This window comes from Urocitellus parryii, chromosome 3 (genome assembly GCF_045843805.1).
Source record: "Urocitellus parryii isolate mUroPar1 chromosome 3, mUroPar1.hap1, whole genome shotgun sequence".
Lineage (NCBI taxonomy): Eukaryota > Metazoa > Chordata > Mammalia > Rodentia > Sciuridae > Urocitellus > Urocitellus parryii.
The window spans coordinates 29,567,147-29,586,270 of NC_135533.1; the positions used below are offsets into that span (position 1 = coordinate 29,567,147).

The window sequence follows — 19,124 nt, forward strand, 5'->3', positions numbered from 1 at the left end:
TAAAGGTAAATAATGTGAAATTATTACTTGGGTTTGGGGTGCTTATGAGTGGAGGAGAATCAAGGAAAACATAATGCAGTGAAAACCAGGAAAGAGTTCTGACACAATCTCATTTCCTATTCTTTCCTACAACATTAAAAGGTAGTTCTTTGGGATTAATATTCAGTATATGATGTCTGGCTGGCATTTGTTCCTTTCGTATGTTAACGTCAACCATTTAGACTAAATAATAAGAACAGCATAGGGATGTGTCCACATAGTCCTAGATTTTGATTTGAGTAGTCTGTTCATATTTTCTTTTCACTATGTTTAAATAAATGAAATACCAAAGTCTGTGTTATTTGAAGTTGAGTTAAAGTTTTAATTCTTTCAGAATAATTGCCAAGAATATGCATATAAATAAACTGCACCAACTTTGAACTTTTTGCTCCAATTCAATGCTAGTCTCATAGAATAGGCACAGCGTGTAGTTTCATTGTGAATCTATTTAACAACCTATATTTTAATGTAGATGGAATATTTTCACAATGTTATAAGAATGTAAGATTAAGTAAAACCATCATTAAAATACAGCTAAGAATTCAGCTATAAAAATAATGTCATAATCACAATATAAATTATGACTTGTTTCCATACATTTTAAGGTACTTTTACTTTGGCTTTATGCCTGGGTTCCTTCTGTCCCCAATTGCCTGTAATCATTTCCTAAGACATTGCCACTTGCCCCCAATCATACCTATTGTTCTAAGTCCACTGAAATGTCACTTTCTGCAAGAAGCCTTCTCCCCAATCAGAAGCAATATTTCCATCCTCTGAATTCCAATGGGTTGATATTATTGTGGTTATGATGGCTCTTATACAGTACAAGTCATCCAGAGTTCTAAGAACTTTTCATATAGTAACAGTTTCAATCCTCACAATAACTGTTCAGAAAGATCAAGGGATTTACTTAAGGTCACACAGGTAATGACTGAATGCACTTCACACTTCAATCTGTCTGATTACTAAGCACCTAAGTGCAAAGCTTTAGTGCCTCTTTCACTATTATGAGTATATATTTGATGAGTGACTATACATATATACATATATACATGCACAAACATATACTTATATGCACACATATAACATATGTGTATATATGTGTGTATATATACATATGGGTGTATGTGTATGTGTGTATGTATGTGTCATAATTCTCATCTTATTATACAACCAGCTGAAACCTCCACCCTCATGCCACAGAGGTAACAAGTGTCCTGCTACTTTTCTTGATAAGTTGTGATGGCAGCCATGCTCTAAATTACATGGCAGCTGCTAAAAAGGCTTCCTGATGTTACAGGTCATTGGTTCTCATTTTGTCCCCCAGGAGACATATGGCAATGTCCAGGGACATTTTTAGTTGTTACAACTGGAGAGGGTTGCTACTGGTGTGCAGTGGGTAGAGGCCAAGGAAGATGCCAAACACTGTATTGCACAAGATAGTCCCCATTACAAAGAGGGATCCAGCCCAAAATGTCACTAGTATAGAGGTTTAGAAACTACTAAACTGAAATTAGAATAGCATTAGTAAACATATTAGAGGTAGTGCTATGAAGTGGAAAGGACTGGGGAAATAATGCAATAAAGAAAGTGCTTGGGTTGGTGATAGTAGTATGACATGAGCTGAAGGGTTTGATAAACTTAACTGTGCACATGAGTTTAAACTCATGCAGGGAAAAAAGACCACAAAAAATTGAAATCCAGAAATAACTGTTGATTCCCTGGGAACCTGAATTATTTTTGACAGAATAATTAAGTAGAATCTAGAATCTTCCTACACCTTCTAGAATCTCCCCTGCACCTTCTTCTAAAAACAGCTGAGAAATGCGCAGAAAGAACAACAATGCCCTGGGGTGTGCTCTCCGTGCGTGCATAACCTAGAATGCTTTTTTTTTTCCCCCTTGGGGTAAGTTACAGAGCAAATTCCTCTCCCAACCTCACCGACTCTTCCTTTTGGGATGAACAAATTAGTTCCTCTACATGATTCTGGGATCTTGAAATCAAATTCTTACTTTCCACTGCAAATGAGGCCACACAATGTACTGAATTCAAAATTATATCCTGAGTGGCTCCTGGCCAGTATTTCAACTTGGTCTTCAAGAAATAGGATTGTGTTAGCAGATAAATTTTATGACAAGACAATGCCTAGGAGATATGACTATAAATAATCCTGAACTACAATAATGATAAAATACCAAATGATATCTGGTGTGATATTCTGTGGGCCTACCGCTATGAGAACTTTCCAGAAGAAAAATATCTTTTGAGTAACATAAACAAACAAACAAGCAACTTACAATAGATGGTGGGCATAATGATGTTACTTTCCATCTCACTGACAGGGTTCTTCACCAGGCAACTGTAATTCCCAATGTCTTCCTTAGTCACTGGGGAAATATGAAGTGTGTTGTTTTGAGGAGAAAAGGAATAGGTGGAACTGGTGCAGACAGGCTTCCCATTCTTTAACCACTGGTAAGCCAATCGGGTGCCCCCTTCCACCTGGCACATCAGGGTTATGTTCCCCACATATTCCACAGCCCCAGAGGAAGGGTGAGTCCAGACCACTGGTTTTGTGACAGGATCTGCAAAATCAAGAGAGAGAAATTATTTATGCTATCCATGAAACTACAATACAATTCTCTGTGGTTTTTCAAATATTAAATCCTGGAGAGATTATTCCAACGTTTTATATTTTGTAAATGTAGACAGGCAATAATTAAAGAAGAGAATAAAAAGTCATGGGAAATGCAAACTAATAAAATATAATAATTTTATTCATAGACAGAACCAAATTTTAGAACTTATCTTCAAATATTGTATAATGAAGCCATTTACTGTATAGATAATGTAGCTAGTAGTCAAGAACCCCAACTTCCTTATTTCCTGTTCACTGTGCTTTCCCCAACATCACAAAGGTTTAATTTCCCAGGCAAAATGTATATGCTTATTTCCCTCTCTTGACTTGTCCTAAAGTACCAAGAGCAGCTGGTTGGAGTGATTGTGGTGAACCCAAATTTCCAACCACTATCACCAAAGTAAACAGTTCACATATAGTATAATGTTAAAGAATCAAGGGAAAGTGTTAGAGACTCAATAGGCACAGTTTCCTCTTCTATATAAAAGAACCCAGTATATGTTTTAATTGTTTTACATTTGTGTTGCAACATAATGTTAGTTATTTTAACAAACCAACACCTACATTTCAACATTGATTCAATCAGATAACAGATTAAAATGTATTGTTGGGACTGTACTAAATTAAGAGCTATAAAAAAACAAATTCAATAGAAATTTTTGTTGGGAAGTTGAGTTACAGGAAAATAGTTTTATATTCCAAGTTTGACAGATAGTGGGTACTTAATATTTACCAAATGAATGCATTTCCAATAATGCATAATATTTCCTTCTGAATTTCCACTCTGAAGTTGATGGTAGAGGGTGGAAATGATATATGTATTCACAACCATTTTCAGCAACCTTCACCAATCGCTGAGGTTCTTGATTCTTTATTTGATAAAAACAGTGACTTGCCCAGAGTTACCTGGCATTCAGTGGTAAAAATAAGAGGGCTTTAAGTCTAGCAATATTTCTCTCCTGTATTTTGGAGAGAAATGCATTTAATAATCTCCTGTGTATGATTACAGAACACAGAGAGAATAAGATGGCATATGAGTGACTGATAATTTGCACCAATACTGAGACTTTGATTTCCTATCAAGGGTTCAGTTGAGGTTGATGCATCCTCCTCCGGCAAATCTATCTTGAATCATGTTTACATTTTCTTACAATGGAAAATGTGCATCAGACCCAATTCTCCAGCCCAGGGAAGATAGAAAGAAATGAAATATAAGGAGGAATGAAGTTGTAAGCAACTTGTAGCGGGGAGTTGAGTAGTTCTGAAACTTCCATCAATTTTCAAGGTGGGTTTTAGCAACTGGCTTGTCCATTTAATCAATCCTTTATCTTTGCTGGCAAGAGGAAAGGATTTAGAATAATATTTTGTTTATAATATCACGATTTTAAAAAATTGAACTATATATATTTATTAGGTAAAAAAACTTATATTTAAAGTGCATCTTTATGTAGAAACATATATGGTATGGTATAAAAAGATAACATGTGAACAGTCTTTTATGAGGAGAACCAGTCATTAGAATAGTCATCAGTACTGTGAGCCTAGAACAGTGTTACTCAGATGTGGAAGTTTTCCTTCTGAGAAGAATTTTTGCTCAGGTCCTAAAAGCCAAAGAAACCTTTACTGGTTGCATTTCCCTTATCAGGTCCAACTTCCCTATTAAGTTTTTGGAGAGACAAGAAAACTTCACAAAAATTCCTATATTTCTTTTCTTTCCCTAAAGTCGCCCTTCAGGCATCTGATTCCACATCCTTTATCTTAGCTCCCCTTCAGCCTCCCTTTCTCTTCAATAGTCCACTTAATATACAACCACTCAACAGGTGGTTTCTGAGTCTATTTATGGCCAGCAGGTTTTTTTTTTCCGGGGGGTGGGGACCAGGGATGGAACTCAAGGACACTCGACCCTCTGAGCCACCTCCCCAGCCCTATTTTTGTATTTTATTTAGAGACAGGGTCTCAATGAGTTGCTTAGCACCTCACTTTTTGCTGAGGATGGCTTTGAACTCATGATCCTCCTGTCTCAGCCTCCCCAGCTGCTAGGGATTACAGGCATGAGCCACTGCACCCACCAGCCAGCAAGGTTTTAGGCAGTAAAGAGAAAGCAGCAAAATTCCTATGGACCTTAAATTTTAGTTAGGGAAGATAAACAATAAACATAATGACACTGGTATGTGTGTGTGCGTTTGTGTGTGTGTGTGTGTGTGTGTGTGTGTGTGTGTGTTTGAAGGAGTAAGATTATATTTTATATAAGTTGGTTAAGAAAGATTTAAGAGATAGTGCAATATTTGAGTTGAGACCTAAGGAAATAGGGGAAATACCTTGGAGAAAAGCCATCTAGGTAGAGTGAACAGCAAGTAAAAAGACCCTGAAATGTGTGTCTGGCCTGTTCAAGGAGGAGCAAGGAGATCAGCAAGGCCAGGACAGAGGTGGAAATGGTGTCAGATAGGTGTGAGGATGTAGGGCCTTGAAGTCCTTGTTAGCACTTTGGTTTTATTTCAAGTGGGTGAGAAAGCTGTTGGAGGAGTTTTAAATTGCAAGAGGCAGGAGCAGAGTGGCATGCTACTAGAATAATCCAGGCTATAGCTGGTGGTTGAGGGGGGGTCTGATGGGGGAGGTAAGTAGCTGTACTCTGTCTATATTTTGAAGGTAATGCTGACAGGGTTTTCTTTTGGACTGGGTATAGGTTGTATGGAAAGACAGGGTCAATGATCACTGCAAGGTTTTAGCCTGAGAAACTGATAGAATGGAATTGATATTTACTAAGATGAGAAATATCAAATAAACAGCTCTAGAGAGAAAAATCAGAAGTTGGGCTTTGGACACAATACATTTAAGGTATGACACCTAGTTATCTTAATAAGAAAAACATATCTAAAAGTTAGCTAACTCCACTCCTCCTCTGAGAAACTCTATTGTCCTTAAGTGTAGTTATTGAGCTCATTCTCCCCAAAACAGTGTATCAAATTAAAAACTTCATGTGACACAAATAAAAATACTACTGATATTTAATTTATTTTTCATCTCATTATATTAGCAACTTAATTTTTGCAGTTTCCAGGGGAACTAATGACAAGTTATACTTATTGCTTGATTATTTTTTTGCTGGGCATAGTGCGTATCCCTTACATAAATGTCTGATCTAATCTTCAGAAAGCTTCATGAAGTTAATAATATCATTAGTGTCATGAGACATAGAGGCTTTGAGAGTTAATTAATTTGCCCAAAATTTCAGAGTCTAGGAACTTTAGAGTCCTGAACCTCTGCTAACTCTCTATCAGCTTTCTATATACAGTCATAGTGGACTCACCATCTACAGTGACTTGTATCTTCTGACTTGAGGATAGAGTTCCATTTCCCTGAATATTGACCTTCACAATGTAATTGCCTTCATCGGTGAACTGCAGTGGGTTGATAAGCAGAGATGCATTGGGTGGCATCATGGTAAACTTGTGTTGGTATTCCAAGTCGGGAACCACAGACTTATTCACAGAGCCCAGCAAGTATTTGGGCATTGTGTGGGGCCTCTCAAACAGCCATATGATCTGGATGTCCGATGCTGGAGTGTGGAAGCCATAGTGCACAGGAAGGTAGAGGGCTTGACCCCTGATGCCATGGACAGTCTGTGCCGGCACCATCACCTTCAACCCCGAACAATCCATTGCTACAAAGGCAAAGAAAGCTGTGAAGACCCTGAGCCACATTTCATAATCCAAAGGAATAACCACAGAGAGAATTTGATCAAATGATAATCCTTTTCAAAGAAGAGAGGCTTCTTAGTACTGACCATTCTAGTACCGGTTTCAGGTAGAGGTAAATATTTGTCTCAAAACCTTATGCATTAAAAAAGCTCCACCCAAAATCTATGCTGAATGCATGACTTCTTTAAAGGCAAGAAAAAAAATGAAAAGCAGAAGTAATTATCTATAACCGTTAAAGAATAATGGGAAAAGGAGAAGTGGGAAAGATTGTTAGTTCTAAAGTCCAATGAAACCATTAAAACATTTGAAATTATGACTATATTAATGTCTGTGCCATATCATATCCTGATCAAACTATATAATTTCAGAAATATGGGAGAGGGAGCAAGGTTTATTTCATTCTAAGAATTTTCCCCCAAACCTTCTGAAATGGCTTAATATTCTATTTTTAGAAGTTTTCCCCTTTAGCCAAAACCTTGCTAAATGAAATAACCCAAAGGAAAGTGGTATTAAACCACAATAAATCATGACCAGTCATTCTTGCCCAGGAGAGGAATTTAGTTGATGTGTTTGAGGAACAGCAAGGGGAAGGCACAGATGGAACAAAGTGGAGGAGGAAGAGAGTAGTACGATATGAGTTCAGTGAGTTGGCCAGAACAGATTGGGAAGGACCTTACAATCATGGGAAAGACCTGGGCAATATGATTCTGAGTGATATTGGGAATGCAACTGGAGTCTTGCCAACAGAGAAGGGGTATTATTTTTTCTTGTGTTTTATTAGACTTGTTGCTGTGAGAATAGACTGGACTAGAGAGAAGAGCAGGAACAGAGAGACCACTTTGGAGGTGACTTCAATAAAACAGACAAGAGATGATGGTGTGGACCAAGGTGCTAATGAATGATATGCAAGAAGGCTGGTGGAACTAAAGGATTTGCTGACACACTTGGGATGAGATATAAGAAACAAAGAGGAATCAAGCATGACTGCCATGTTCTTGAGTTAGGCCAAATGGAAAAAAGGAGTTGCAATTGATAATCCCTGAGGAGAAAAGGTTTTGGGGGAAGATCAGAAGTTAGTTTTGGACATGTTCATTTTGAGATACCCATTAGACATGTAAAAGGCCAGGTAGAATGGATATAATTGGACATGAAAACCTGGTCGAAGGGAATTTAGGAGAGAATGAGAGACCTAGATGACTCTGGGGCATGGAGGCCCAGTGCATAGTCCTGGGCAGTGCCTGAGTTGTTTGAACCCATGCACTTGCAGATGTATCTTAAGTTTGCATTTTTTCCCTATTTTCTGGCACCTGGAGGTATCCCTATCTTATACTCAACCATGACATATTGTTTTATTTTATTTAACATTTTTTATGTATTTGCAAAGGAGAATCCTCCTTAACCTAGGCTAACACGTTTCTGGAACTCTAATTCAAAGCTTTTTGCTTCAAGATCTTCATTTTCAAAGGAGGCACTATAATTCCTCCATCCCAGGAATGTTAGAAATGGAGAGAGAAAGTGGTGAGTTTAAATGTGGAATATTTTGGACAGTGAGAGAAAAAAGAGAGAATGGAACAGAAATTGGAGACAGTGAGTATAAACACTTTTGCAGAGTTTTTCTGCAGGAGCAGAAAAATAGGATGGGAGTTGGGCAGGAATGTAAAATGTGACATCAAGTTTTTACCTACTGAGAAAGATCTATTTGAAAGGGAAATGTTGAGGAAGGAGAATGGAGATGAGTGAAGGTTGAATAAAATCCTTGGGCTGATGAGAAGAGATAGTAATTAAGCACAAATATGGGGATTTTACAATTTCAATTTTCATATATACAAAATATATATTCTCTTGGCTGCTGTCCCTCTTCAGAATTGTTACTAGGAAGCTTCAGTGTTACTAGGGGGTGGGTGACTTCATCTAAGTCATGTTATGGTAGGCCACTGACATGAAGATGGGAAAGGTAAAAAGGTCTGTTTATCTCTTGCAATGATTTATTTGGAGAAAGTAAACATTTAGGCCTACTCTTGAGGAATCTACCAAGAATATATTTATTTTCTTCCTTCCTAGGGTAGAGGCAAGAGCAGTTCCTATGGTTTAGGCATCTGGTGAGTTATTGGTACAGAATGAGACTTTGGGATAGGCAGGATGTTAAAGCAAAGAATTCAGAAGAAAGCATGAAGAGGAAGGAATGAGAAGGCTAGAGGGAGAACAGACCCCTAAACACTCAATTGAAAGTGACTGAATGAACTGGAGTGTATAAAACAATAAGGGAAACAAAGACTTACAGTATCCTTGGCTTCTCTATGGATTTGTAATTATGATTTTTAAAATAATAGACTTTGCATGTTCAATTTAGTGATTTGGTTCATATCAAAGGCATGATAGAGGTATGAGGATGTGTTTCTGCATCCTATTCTGGCAAATGCAAGAATGTTAAATTTGGAGTTTTTCCTAATTTGAGTAATTAGCCAAACAAGAAACTGGGTGCTGGAAAATCTAAAGAGTAGAAAAAGTGGATTGCAGAAAAGGACTAGTGGTCTCTGGAGGGAAAAAGAGAAAAAGAAAGAGGGAGAGTAAATCTATGTCTTAAAACTAATGGTGTTTAAGATACATGAAGCAGAAGAGAGGGGGTGAATTCTTTAAAGTCACAGATTTGGAAGCTATTGACTATTTGGATAGAAGACAAGAACAGAAAAAGATTCTTCCTAGTGTATGTTTTCTCAGCATAAAACAAGATACTTTTAAATACTTTTTATCAGAAGTAGAGATAGGGAACTTCTGACAAGAGCTATTTTTTAGTACCCATTGTTGGTAACTTAATATATGAAAGTATAACTTTCACTGCATCTACTAAGTGTGTTACTGTCTTCTTTTTTATTTAAATGAATATGAAAATATTTACAAGGGTCTTATGGTCAGTCCTGATTCTTGGATTCCTTTGTCTTATGTCCACCAGCCATTCTTAAATCCATCACTTGTAAGTTACTCGGAAATAATATTCAGGAAAACTTCTCTAAACTTTCAGAGAGATTACTGTATTGGAGACTTTGACAAAGTTAAAAATTCACTGAAATATAAGGTCTTAGTAAAGGACACACATGTGGGATAAAATGGTGATTAGTGAGTTATGTGATCTTAAGTCAATTTAAGTCTCAACCTGTTTTCTCACGTGTGAAAGGAGGAGATATTAGATGATGTTCAAAGCCTCTCTTTTCTTAAATCTCTAAGTGTTTGTGTTCTTGACATCTTGAGGTATTCTTCTCGGTATAGAGCAAACCACATTTGATGGTGAAGGGTCCAAAGAAGTTTTAAGTATTAAGATTCAATTTGTAGTCCGTTTATTAAGTTGTCAATCCCTGAATATTCTTACATAAAGTGACAATTCTGCATTTTTTACCAAGAAATCAAGGGGAAATGATGGGAATCTACATCATTGCCTTGGGAATACACTGGAAAAAACTGTGTGGCTTCTGACATAAAATGAGGCAGTTGCATCTGGCTGTGAGCAGTTTTGTCATTGACTTATTGGTCTATTTAAGACATTTCACAGCTCAATCTAGAAAACACTGCAAGACTAAGATGTTGATATAGATAGCCCGGATGCAATTTTGGCCAATCTGTTCTTGTCATTTGGGGAAGTCATGGCAGAGGTTCTCTCTTTCTCTCATCTCTCCCAGAAAGGGAAGAAACCCTTTAAATCTTCTTTCTTTGAAATTGTAGTTGAAAGGATTGATTGAAATTTATTTAATATTCTGGAAATAGTTGGGAGGCACTGAACTACTATGGAGAAATAATATCACTAGAATACAAATGTTGCCAATTTTTGGATTGTTATTCAAAAAGTGGGAACCTAAGCATGAAAACACTGGTTATAGAGTTTATGATTAAAGTTAGGGGATTAAAAATTTTATTTGATAAAATAGTAAATATAGTAGACCCAGAGAAAAATGAAAGTGCTTTAGTAGAAAAGAACCATTTGTATAGCATTTACAATCATTGTTTAGGGGGCAAAACTAGTTCTTTGGGCTATTTTTGAGGCTGTGTCATATAATAATACCTTAAATAATATATTGCCATCCACATCTCTGGATATATTCAATGCTTCTAAATCAAATGAAAAAAATGTTATTCAAATATGTACATTTTCTTTTTCAAACGTGTGTATGGCAGTGTAGCACAGCTGTTACTTAGAGATAGCCTACATGATTTTATGGGATGAATTATAGGTAGCAAGTTATAAGCATGTCAGCAAGGAATGAGTTTCTCTTTAAATAGAATACTATCTCATTTCCCTAAAATCTTTTCATTTTGCAGAAAAGACATAAACCTATTGATATGATATAATCCTTGTACTCGAGTTTTAGAAATGAACAGATAATTGGGTACTTCCTCTACCTTTTAGGGAGGCACATTTTCATCACTGATGTATTTCTCATTACTGTTAAACACAATAATCTACTAATTTTAGAAAAAAATAGCTTCATTTTGAGGGGTTTTCAAGAACTTTAAAGGACTAAAGCTACTGATTTTATAAAGTCATCCTCTGTGTGAACAAAAAAAGCTTCAAGAAAGCATATAATATAAAATTAAAGAAATGTTAACTTCCTTTTTAGAGTCCAAATATTTGGAATTAGGTGGAAACATTTATTAGATTCATTGATAATTTCCTTTTTAAAAGTGTTGTTTTGGTAGTTGTGTATGGACAGCATGCCTTTATTTTTATTTGTTTATTTTTATGTGGTGCTAAGGAATAAACCAGTCAGTGCCTCACGCAAGCACTCCTCCACTGAGCCCAGCAAAAGCCCCTTTATTGATAATTTCTTAGAATAAAAAAGAAAGATTGGGTAAAAAGTAAAAGTAGGGAAGACAGACATGCTCCAAACATGATATATGCAATGTATGGCTATTTCAGAGAGTCCCATTAATTTGTAAAATTAGTATCTGTTAATAGTTGCAATTGAAACAAATGTTATATTGTGAAGTATTCCAAGAACATAGAAAATGCAAAAAGATATACAGCCATAATTAGTGTGTTAAAAAGGGAAAACTTTTAAACTTTTTATATCTAAAACATCAACAGAAACATAGATAATCATTAACAATCTGTTATACAAAATTATAGAAAAATTTCCCTTTTACAGACTATTTTAAAATGTATAAAAAGAGTATCTTTAAAAAAATATACAGTATTAAGGAACACTTGAAATTATACTGTAAAATTTATCTATATCCAGCAACAAAAAATTCCCTGGACCAGTTTCACTGTATTGAATATAAACATTAGGCTCCACAAAGTGACCTCTACCTCAGCTCAAAATAGTTGACATTTCTTTTCCCATTACCATGCATGGTATTAGTAAGCATAACAGAACTCTTGTTGACTGAAAATAAATTCTTGCATCTTCAGAGAAAATAGAAATTATAAAACTGTATTTTCAATAGATAATAAAAGTTCTATAGGGCTTTAATCTTTAAGACTTTTTTTTAAAAAAAGAAGATAGAAACAAAAAGTCATGACTCCAAAACACAAAACAAAGGTTTTCACAGTTGTCATTAAAACAGGCTATCTACAGAGAAAGTAGACTTACATAAGAAAGAAAGTCTTGAGATATAATAATAACTTTAGTTATCTATGAATATGCAATTTCTCTGTGGTACACCTTAATTTTATTTCAGTCAAGTTTTTCAGCTGAATTTTCTATAAGTTCTTCTCAAGGCCAATTATAAAAACATCACTTATAAAATGATAGCAGTCTTATTGTTCGAAAATTAAAAATGAGTTGGACATACAGGATACTTTCAAGATTAAGAAAAATGCTTAAGTTATGGTAATATTCAATTTTTCAAAAAATAAAAAATATATTACAGGCTTGAATTTAATTATATAAACACTATAATAACTGGAACAATCACAACTATGGGAAACTCAAACACTTCAAAACATTTAAAGACCGTACTTTTCATGTACATGAGATATGTGCAGAATTAGATATAAATTTGAATAATCACCACATTTACTACAAAAGTATAACAAAATATACCCATGAAAATAAAGCACTAACGAACTGAAAAGGTAAAAAATGCGAATGGTTTATGTTGCTAAGTTGTCCTTAAAAATTAAGGAATAAAAACCTCTTTTGAATTTCTATCATTGAAAGTAAACAAAACATGAAACAAATTTGTCTTTTAAAACCTATAAATAGGAAGATGGGAAAAGAGAACCCCTGGTGAAATAATGTCAATGGATAAAAACTGTGGGAATGTTTGGGAAGTACCCCTTTAAACACTTCGGATAAAGAGGAGAATGAGAAAAACATTAAAATACAGAAAAATTTCAATAGGACTAGACATTGGGAAAGAGAAAAGCTAAAGGCATTCAGGAAAATCATCCTTTTTAACACATTTCTCCCTTTTGTCACCTTTTTTCCATATTTCATAAAACAAGATAGGTCATTTAAAATAAGGCAGATTTAACAGAATTAACAGTTTGTAAAAGTATCTTTAAGGCAATATATTTAATTAAAAAACACTTCTATAAATTGTTTTTAATTTAATCATAAGTGGTTCCAATTTCATGGCCTATTAGAACATTTGCCAAAATAAATGCATTAAAAGATGATTGAACCTATATGTAAACTCTGAAAAAAGAAGAAATTCATTAGATTTTAATAATGTCTTAACTTTCTTAATGAATGCTATTGGCAATAATTGTTGTTCCAAGAAAACAATGATAATCTATTTATTGAAACTCATTTCTCCTAAATGTTCCTGCTTCTTTGTTGGAACAGTGCATTATTGTTAAAAGGTTCTGACCTGCTCTTCAATTATCTCAGAGAATCTACAGCCTAAAGCAAATATTTACCTTATGCTCACAATAAAAATAAAACTAGAACCCCTTCTTCCCCCTCCCCCAAAACTCCAAATACCTAAAACACAATTCATGCAGGGCCTTACCTAAGAGAAGGAGGTATATTTTGCATTGAAAGATCCCACCTGTGCTGCTGAGACGCTCCATGAAAGCATCCTGTCCCATGTATACAATGCCCTGTTTTCAGTGGTAAGTTGGTTCATGGACCAGCAGCTGCTGGTTTATTTGCTAGGGAAATTAGCAGTGAGGTAACAGACCCTATCCTGCCTCTTGCTTCTGTGATTTGAATACAGAATGAATGTGTATACAAAGGACACAGGGAGTGGGAACACCTGTTATATGCTTTGCAAGAATATTGGCTTATGACTTTCAGAATAGTTTCTTAGTGATTATCAGTAACTGTCAGTATATTTTATAAATTATTCCTAGTTATTAATAATCACACAAAGGAAAACATTCTTTGGGGTGACTTTATTGAAAAACAGTATGCCTTAATAAAAAACAAAATCAGGAGCTGGTTTCATAGTATTTAAAATTATGTCATTATTTTGAAGTTTAAGACTCTTTTCTATGAAAATTAGTTCATATACCTTCTAAGCAGTTGTAAATCTCCATGAAGCCAAGAATTAACATGTAAAAATTATACTAAATAATCAAAACAGAGCATATGAGTACTTTTAAAAAATGTATTTTTCTATCAAATCTTTCCTATTACAAATGACTGCTGTGGTCTTATTGAATCTGTGGGTTCATCTAATTTTTAAAAGCAAATCACAGGTGTGTTTCCAAGAGGGGCTGAAGCATGGATCGTACATAATTATAACAAAAGCCTATGCCAACAGATATTATCTAAAGACCCATTTTCACAGCTGGAACTTGAAAGGAAGTGAACCAGTGATCCAGAAAAGACCTTGCCTCTACTGTGGAGCCCTGCCTACAGGACTAGCCTACCCTCTTTATTATCGTGGAAGCAGGTAGACTGAGCACTTCTGCTTAATTTACTTAGTTATAGGTTAACTGTTGTTTGCATGAAGGCTCTGGTCCAAGACTTGAACTACAAAATGGAAAATTTATAATCAAATCAGTATCAAGTCAGGTAAAGTTCATTGTATAAATCAGTTTAAACAGTAAATGTCCACTGAAGAAGTCCAACAAGAAGAGGGGAAGGAAAAATATTGCTCAAGTGTAATTAAAAGTCAAAAAGTAACGACAGTTATTTTGGAGTCCAAGTTTGGAAATATTCTTTTTAGCAAGGCTCCCAACTTGTCTATAAGGGATTCTGTAGGCAAAGAAAGTGACTTTCAAAAAATCTGAGTCCTCTTCAGAGGTCTGTCATTTAATGATACCTCCATGCTTCAGAAAAATAGAAAGAGCTACCCACAGTGCCCAGTAATAACTATACCACAAGTTCCTCTGAATTATCTTTACATCATGTTCACAGTCTGTTATAGCACCTATCTCATTAACCTCGATTTATTTGATTAGCTGTTTATTTTCCCTCTGAGCCCCTTGAAACAGACAATAGTCTTATCTATTTATGGATCTTTGACATCTAGGCATAGTACTTAACTATTATTTTTGTTAAAATGTTTCCCCAGGAACAAACTCCAAATAATCTTTGCCCCATGCCTTCTGATGCTCAGTTGATGCTTAAGAAACACACACTGGGCTGGGGATGTGGCTCAAGTGGTTAACGTGCTCGCTGGCATGCGCATGGCGTTGGGTTCGATCCTCAGCACCACATAAAAATAAAGATGTTTTGTCCACTGAAAACTAAAAAATAAATATCAAAAAATTCTCTCTCTCTCTTTAAAAAAGAATAAAAAAGAAATGCACATAAATTTTGATATTAGATTGCACAAAAAAAACAGCTCGTAAAGTAATATGGGAGTTCTACAGATATCACATAAGCTCTCTCACATCATTCAGATCAGTGTTGTTTTAAAATATTAATTGCTTTCATTAAATAAGCTTTTTATACTGTTTTCCAATCAAATGATGGCTCATTATGAAGTTTGTTGGGTACTGGCAAATGAGAGAAATAAAGACTATATATTGTGGTTTTCCTGAAATGAAATAAACTCAACTTAATGACTTTATATTGTGGTATTTTTTTCTATTGCTTTTGTTATATTTAAAAATATACCTTTTATGATACAAGATAGTAGATGTTATATAAATTAATTAAATGCCAGATGAACCATAATTGTGATCTTTTCATGTCATGGCACACATTAAAAAACTGACAATACTTGTGTAGCACATGTAAAGGAAGCACTAAGTGGCATAAGCACAAAACACCCTCTAGCGGTAGGTTTGTAGGTATAACCTCTCATCTGCTGCAGTAATTTCAGTTCAGATGTTTATACAGGAAGTCATTCAAAGCAATGTCAAAAACTGTTGCCAATTTTTACGTGACTTAAACAAATTGTTTGAAGTGTTTTTATAAGAAATTTCTCACCATCAACATCTCACATCACACTTGTAACCCCCTGGAAAACTCTGCTCTACTATATACTGCTTAGGGAAAAAAGGGCCTTTAACCTGTTTACTTATTTATATCTATACTTATACTTAAAATGAGAAGGGTGATTATCCTAAAACAAGCTATATTAATGGTTAAATTGTAAGCAATGCAAGGAGCCACTGGGATAGGGTATGTGTTTATAACTGTATATGAAGATATACATGGTCCTGTGCAGGTGTGTGTGTGTGTGTGTGTGTGTGTGTGTGTATTGGGAGGACTGTGTTCTTTTGTTCTCTCTCAAGTCACATTACATAGTTTATAGTCTAGTTTATTTAAATTATAAGGTTGATCTTTCTTTATATACCAAATGACTGCTACATGAATTTCAAACATCCATATTTTTAATCCATGTTCTTTGAGTATTTTGCAATGGCAAAAAAATTGATAACTAGAGGTGGTGAAATGCCAACACCATGTGGACTGGGATTGTGGCTCAGCAGTAGAGCTCTTGCCTAGCATGTGGGAGGCCCTAGGTTTGATCCTCAGCACTATATAAAAAATAAATAAATAAAATAAAGGTTAAAAAAAAAGAAATGTCAACATCAACATAGAACAGTAGGTCTTAAAAAAAGTGAGGAAAGAAAGCATTTTCTTATTGTTGTAATTAGATCCTAGGAAAGGTTACTGTTTACAGGAAGAACTGGCTGACAGAGTGGGCCAGAACCTGTGCCCAAGCCTGTGCTGTATTCACTCCTGTATTGTAAAGTGTACAACACTGGGTCCCAGAAGCCTAGATATACCCTCTGTGGCTGCTGACTATGTGGCAATGTCTTCCTTCTTGACTCTTCTCAGCCACAGCTTTACCTTCAGGAAGTGTTCTGTTTTCTGTTATTGCCTGATCAGGAAGTATGGTCACATCATTCTGGACAGGCCAAACTTCTCCACTGTTCTAGTATTTATAGGAGGAGAAGAAATTTATTTTCCTAACCACATGAGGTTTTCAGCTCTTTTTTGACCTTTGAGAGTTCCCCCCTGTTTGGGCCATCAGAAATATGCCCTTACTTTAATTGTTAATGCTGTGATTTTCCAATCTGCAAAAACAGGAATGGCACCAAGGAACTAAAGCTCAGCAAGGTTTTCCTCAAGACTTGTTTGCAGGCCATTATAACTTTCCACTAGTTTTCTGTGACCTACCACCAGGAAAAACTGAAAGTAATAAAGAAATCTCTCTCTCTCTCTCTCTCTCTCTCTCTCTCTCTCTCTCTCTCTCTCACACACACACACACACACACACACACACACACACATTTTTTTAAAAAATGGGAATAAAATAACATCCCATCTTTTAAAAAGTGTTCATTAGGGCATTTAAAAATTTTATCAAGCTAAAATGCATCATTTATGGATCATTTTGTAAAGTGTTAGGGTAAGTTGATACAGTTTATTTAGACAACCAGCAGGAATTAACTTTACATGTCAATATTGTACTTAAAGCCTTTGCGCTTTTAGAAGTTTGTATTTTCTACCTTCTTCACTATAAGATGTAAACTAAAATGTGGAGCTTTAAGGTAAAACAAAGTTGTAATGCTTTTCTTGATTCTCAGAGTCTAATAGTTATGCAAAACACTTATGTTTCCAAATTTTTTTGATCATCTTAACTTTGTGCATTTTTTTGTGTATGAGAGAAAATTCTGGGACTGAATTTGGCTTCTATACCTGGATTAAGGTGTAATGAAATGTGTGGCCTCTATATCTTATATGGATTAATTCTCTTATCGCTAAAGAATGGATTTTAAATAGTACAGCTGGGTTGCCTCTAGGAATCACTGAAGACCTAAACCAACCAACAACCCCTAAGAAAATAATAACAACAACAACAGGATCCTTCTCAAGTGAACTTGACTACTCAGAATCACAACTACTGGAATTGATCACCACTAAGATATGATTTTTAATTAAACTGTGAACTCCTTCCATATTTATCTAAATTGCTTAATATAGGGTTGCTCTGTGCCCAATGATCAACAAATATTTATTGAATTCTGTTTTGTTTTATATGTTAATATTGTTGGGAATTTGTTTCTTTTGATATAGAAACTTCTAAATATTGAAGATTTTAGTAAACTAAGAACAGCCAAACAATTAAGATTAAAAGAATGAACTAAACTAGAATTGCCCTAAAGTGATGGGAATTTTTAAGGGTTTAGAAATAAGAGAGCCAGAGATGCATATAGGTAAACATAATATCAAAAGGAATTGCTAAGCACTTTGATACTGATAGAAGTATACACGAGGTGGTTCCGCTGGAGCAGGGAACAGGGCAGAATTATGACTATTAACACCTCAAAACTGTGTGGTGCTTCATAATTTACAAAATTGCACCCACTTACATAATCATTTTGTAATTACAAAATCCTAGGTCAAATATTACAACCTAATTTTTAGAAATTAAAAGTTTCTGAGAGATCAAATAGACTTTCAAAATTAAAAATAACCTCAATATTACTGTTCCCCACTAGTGGCCAGACGCTTTGGGCAACTCAGAGCACACCTTTCCTCAGGCCAAACCCAGTGCCACCTGGGAAGTCCCAAGTTTTCAGGTGATCTCACCAAGTTTGTCCTTCCCCTTCCTGTCAGTCTCACGTTCTCCCACCCTACCCCTCTAGACCAGCTGGGGTTCTCTCTATCACACGCCCAGCGGGCGATCTGTCAGTCTAGTTTATACATGGTCTCAGTGTTTGTTCTTAGTTCACAGCCTGGTCACCTAGGACTTCGGTTTCAGATTTCGCCAAAAAAGAGAAATCAAGTGCAAGTACCACCGAAAAGACTCAACACGTAAAATTTGCAGGCTTAACGGAAGCACCCGGTGCTTGGCTTGCTGGAAAATGTAGTACCTGGCGGTGCTCTTCTCACCGCTTCTGCGCAGCGGCCGGAAGACTACAGTTCCCAGCATGCCCCGGGAAAGGAAGGCTGACCCGGGTCAGCACTCCACGTGACCGTCCACTATGGCTTCCCTGTGTCGGCGCCAGCTGTCTGGTGGTTCGGTGTGATTTGTTAGCTCTCTGCGGCATGGTAATCTCCCCACGACTTCGACATGCAAAAAATAAAATCTCTCATGACCCGACAGGTAAGTCCTGGTGGCTGAAACAAAGGCCTCCTTTATCTCGGCTGGGAGAAGAGGCGAGATGTTCTGTCCCTGGGCGGCGGCGGGTGGAGACCTAAGTTGGAGGTGTTGGCAGGTGTCAGGAGGACTTGGAAGCTGGGTCGCACCCTGTAAAACTCACCTGAGCTGCCTATATCGGATTCCTGCTGAAGTAGATAAGGCCCTCATAGAAGCATTTCTGTAGATAGGGTTAGTGAGGGAATCAGGCTGGCTTTGTTTCTCCTCTTCGCCTTTTTGCCATCTTTCCAGAACAGCACTAG

The 19,124-nt window shown here is 36.0% G+C and overlaps 2 protein-coding genes across 3 annotated transcripts in view; one reads left to right on the forward strand and one right to left on the reverse strand.

Moving 5' to 3' along the window:
* Hepacam2 (HEPACAM family member 2) overlaps window positions 1-13,399 on the reverse strand; it is a 36,706-nt gene extending 23,307 nt beyond the window's left edge. The window contains exons 1-3 of one of the 2 annotated variants that reach the window (XM_026391555.2): window positions 13,321-13,399; window positions 5,982-6,335; window positions 2,337-2,621 (exon numbers count right to left, since the gene is read on the reverse strand). In XM_026391555.2, coding sequence (XP_026247340.2) covers window positions 2,337-2,621; window positions 5,982-6,335; window positions 13,321-13,399 — 718 coding nt within the window. Of the gene's footprint in view, window positions 1-2,336; window positions 2,622-5,981; window positions 6,376-13,320 lie in introns of those variants that run through there. The other variant, XM_026391556.2, reaches the window with a different exon arrangement.
* A 5,289-nt stretch (window positions 13,400-18,688) lies between these two features.
* Vps50 (VPS50 subunit of EARP/GARPII complex) overlaps window positions 18,689-19,124 on the forward strand; it is a 121,314-nt gene continuing 120,878 nt past the window's right edge. The window contains exon 1 of the mRNA XM_026391546.2: window positions 18,689-18,828. Within this exon, the coding sequence (XP_026247331.1) occupies window positions 18,796-18,828 (33 nt within the window). The 5' untranslated portion in view covers window positions 18,689-18,795. The remainder of the gene's footprint in view (window positions 18,829-19,124) is intronic.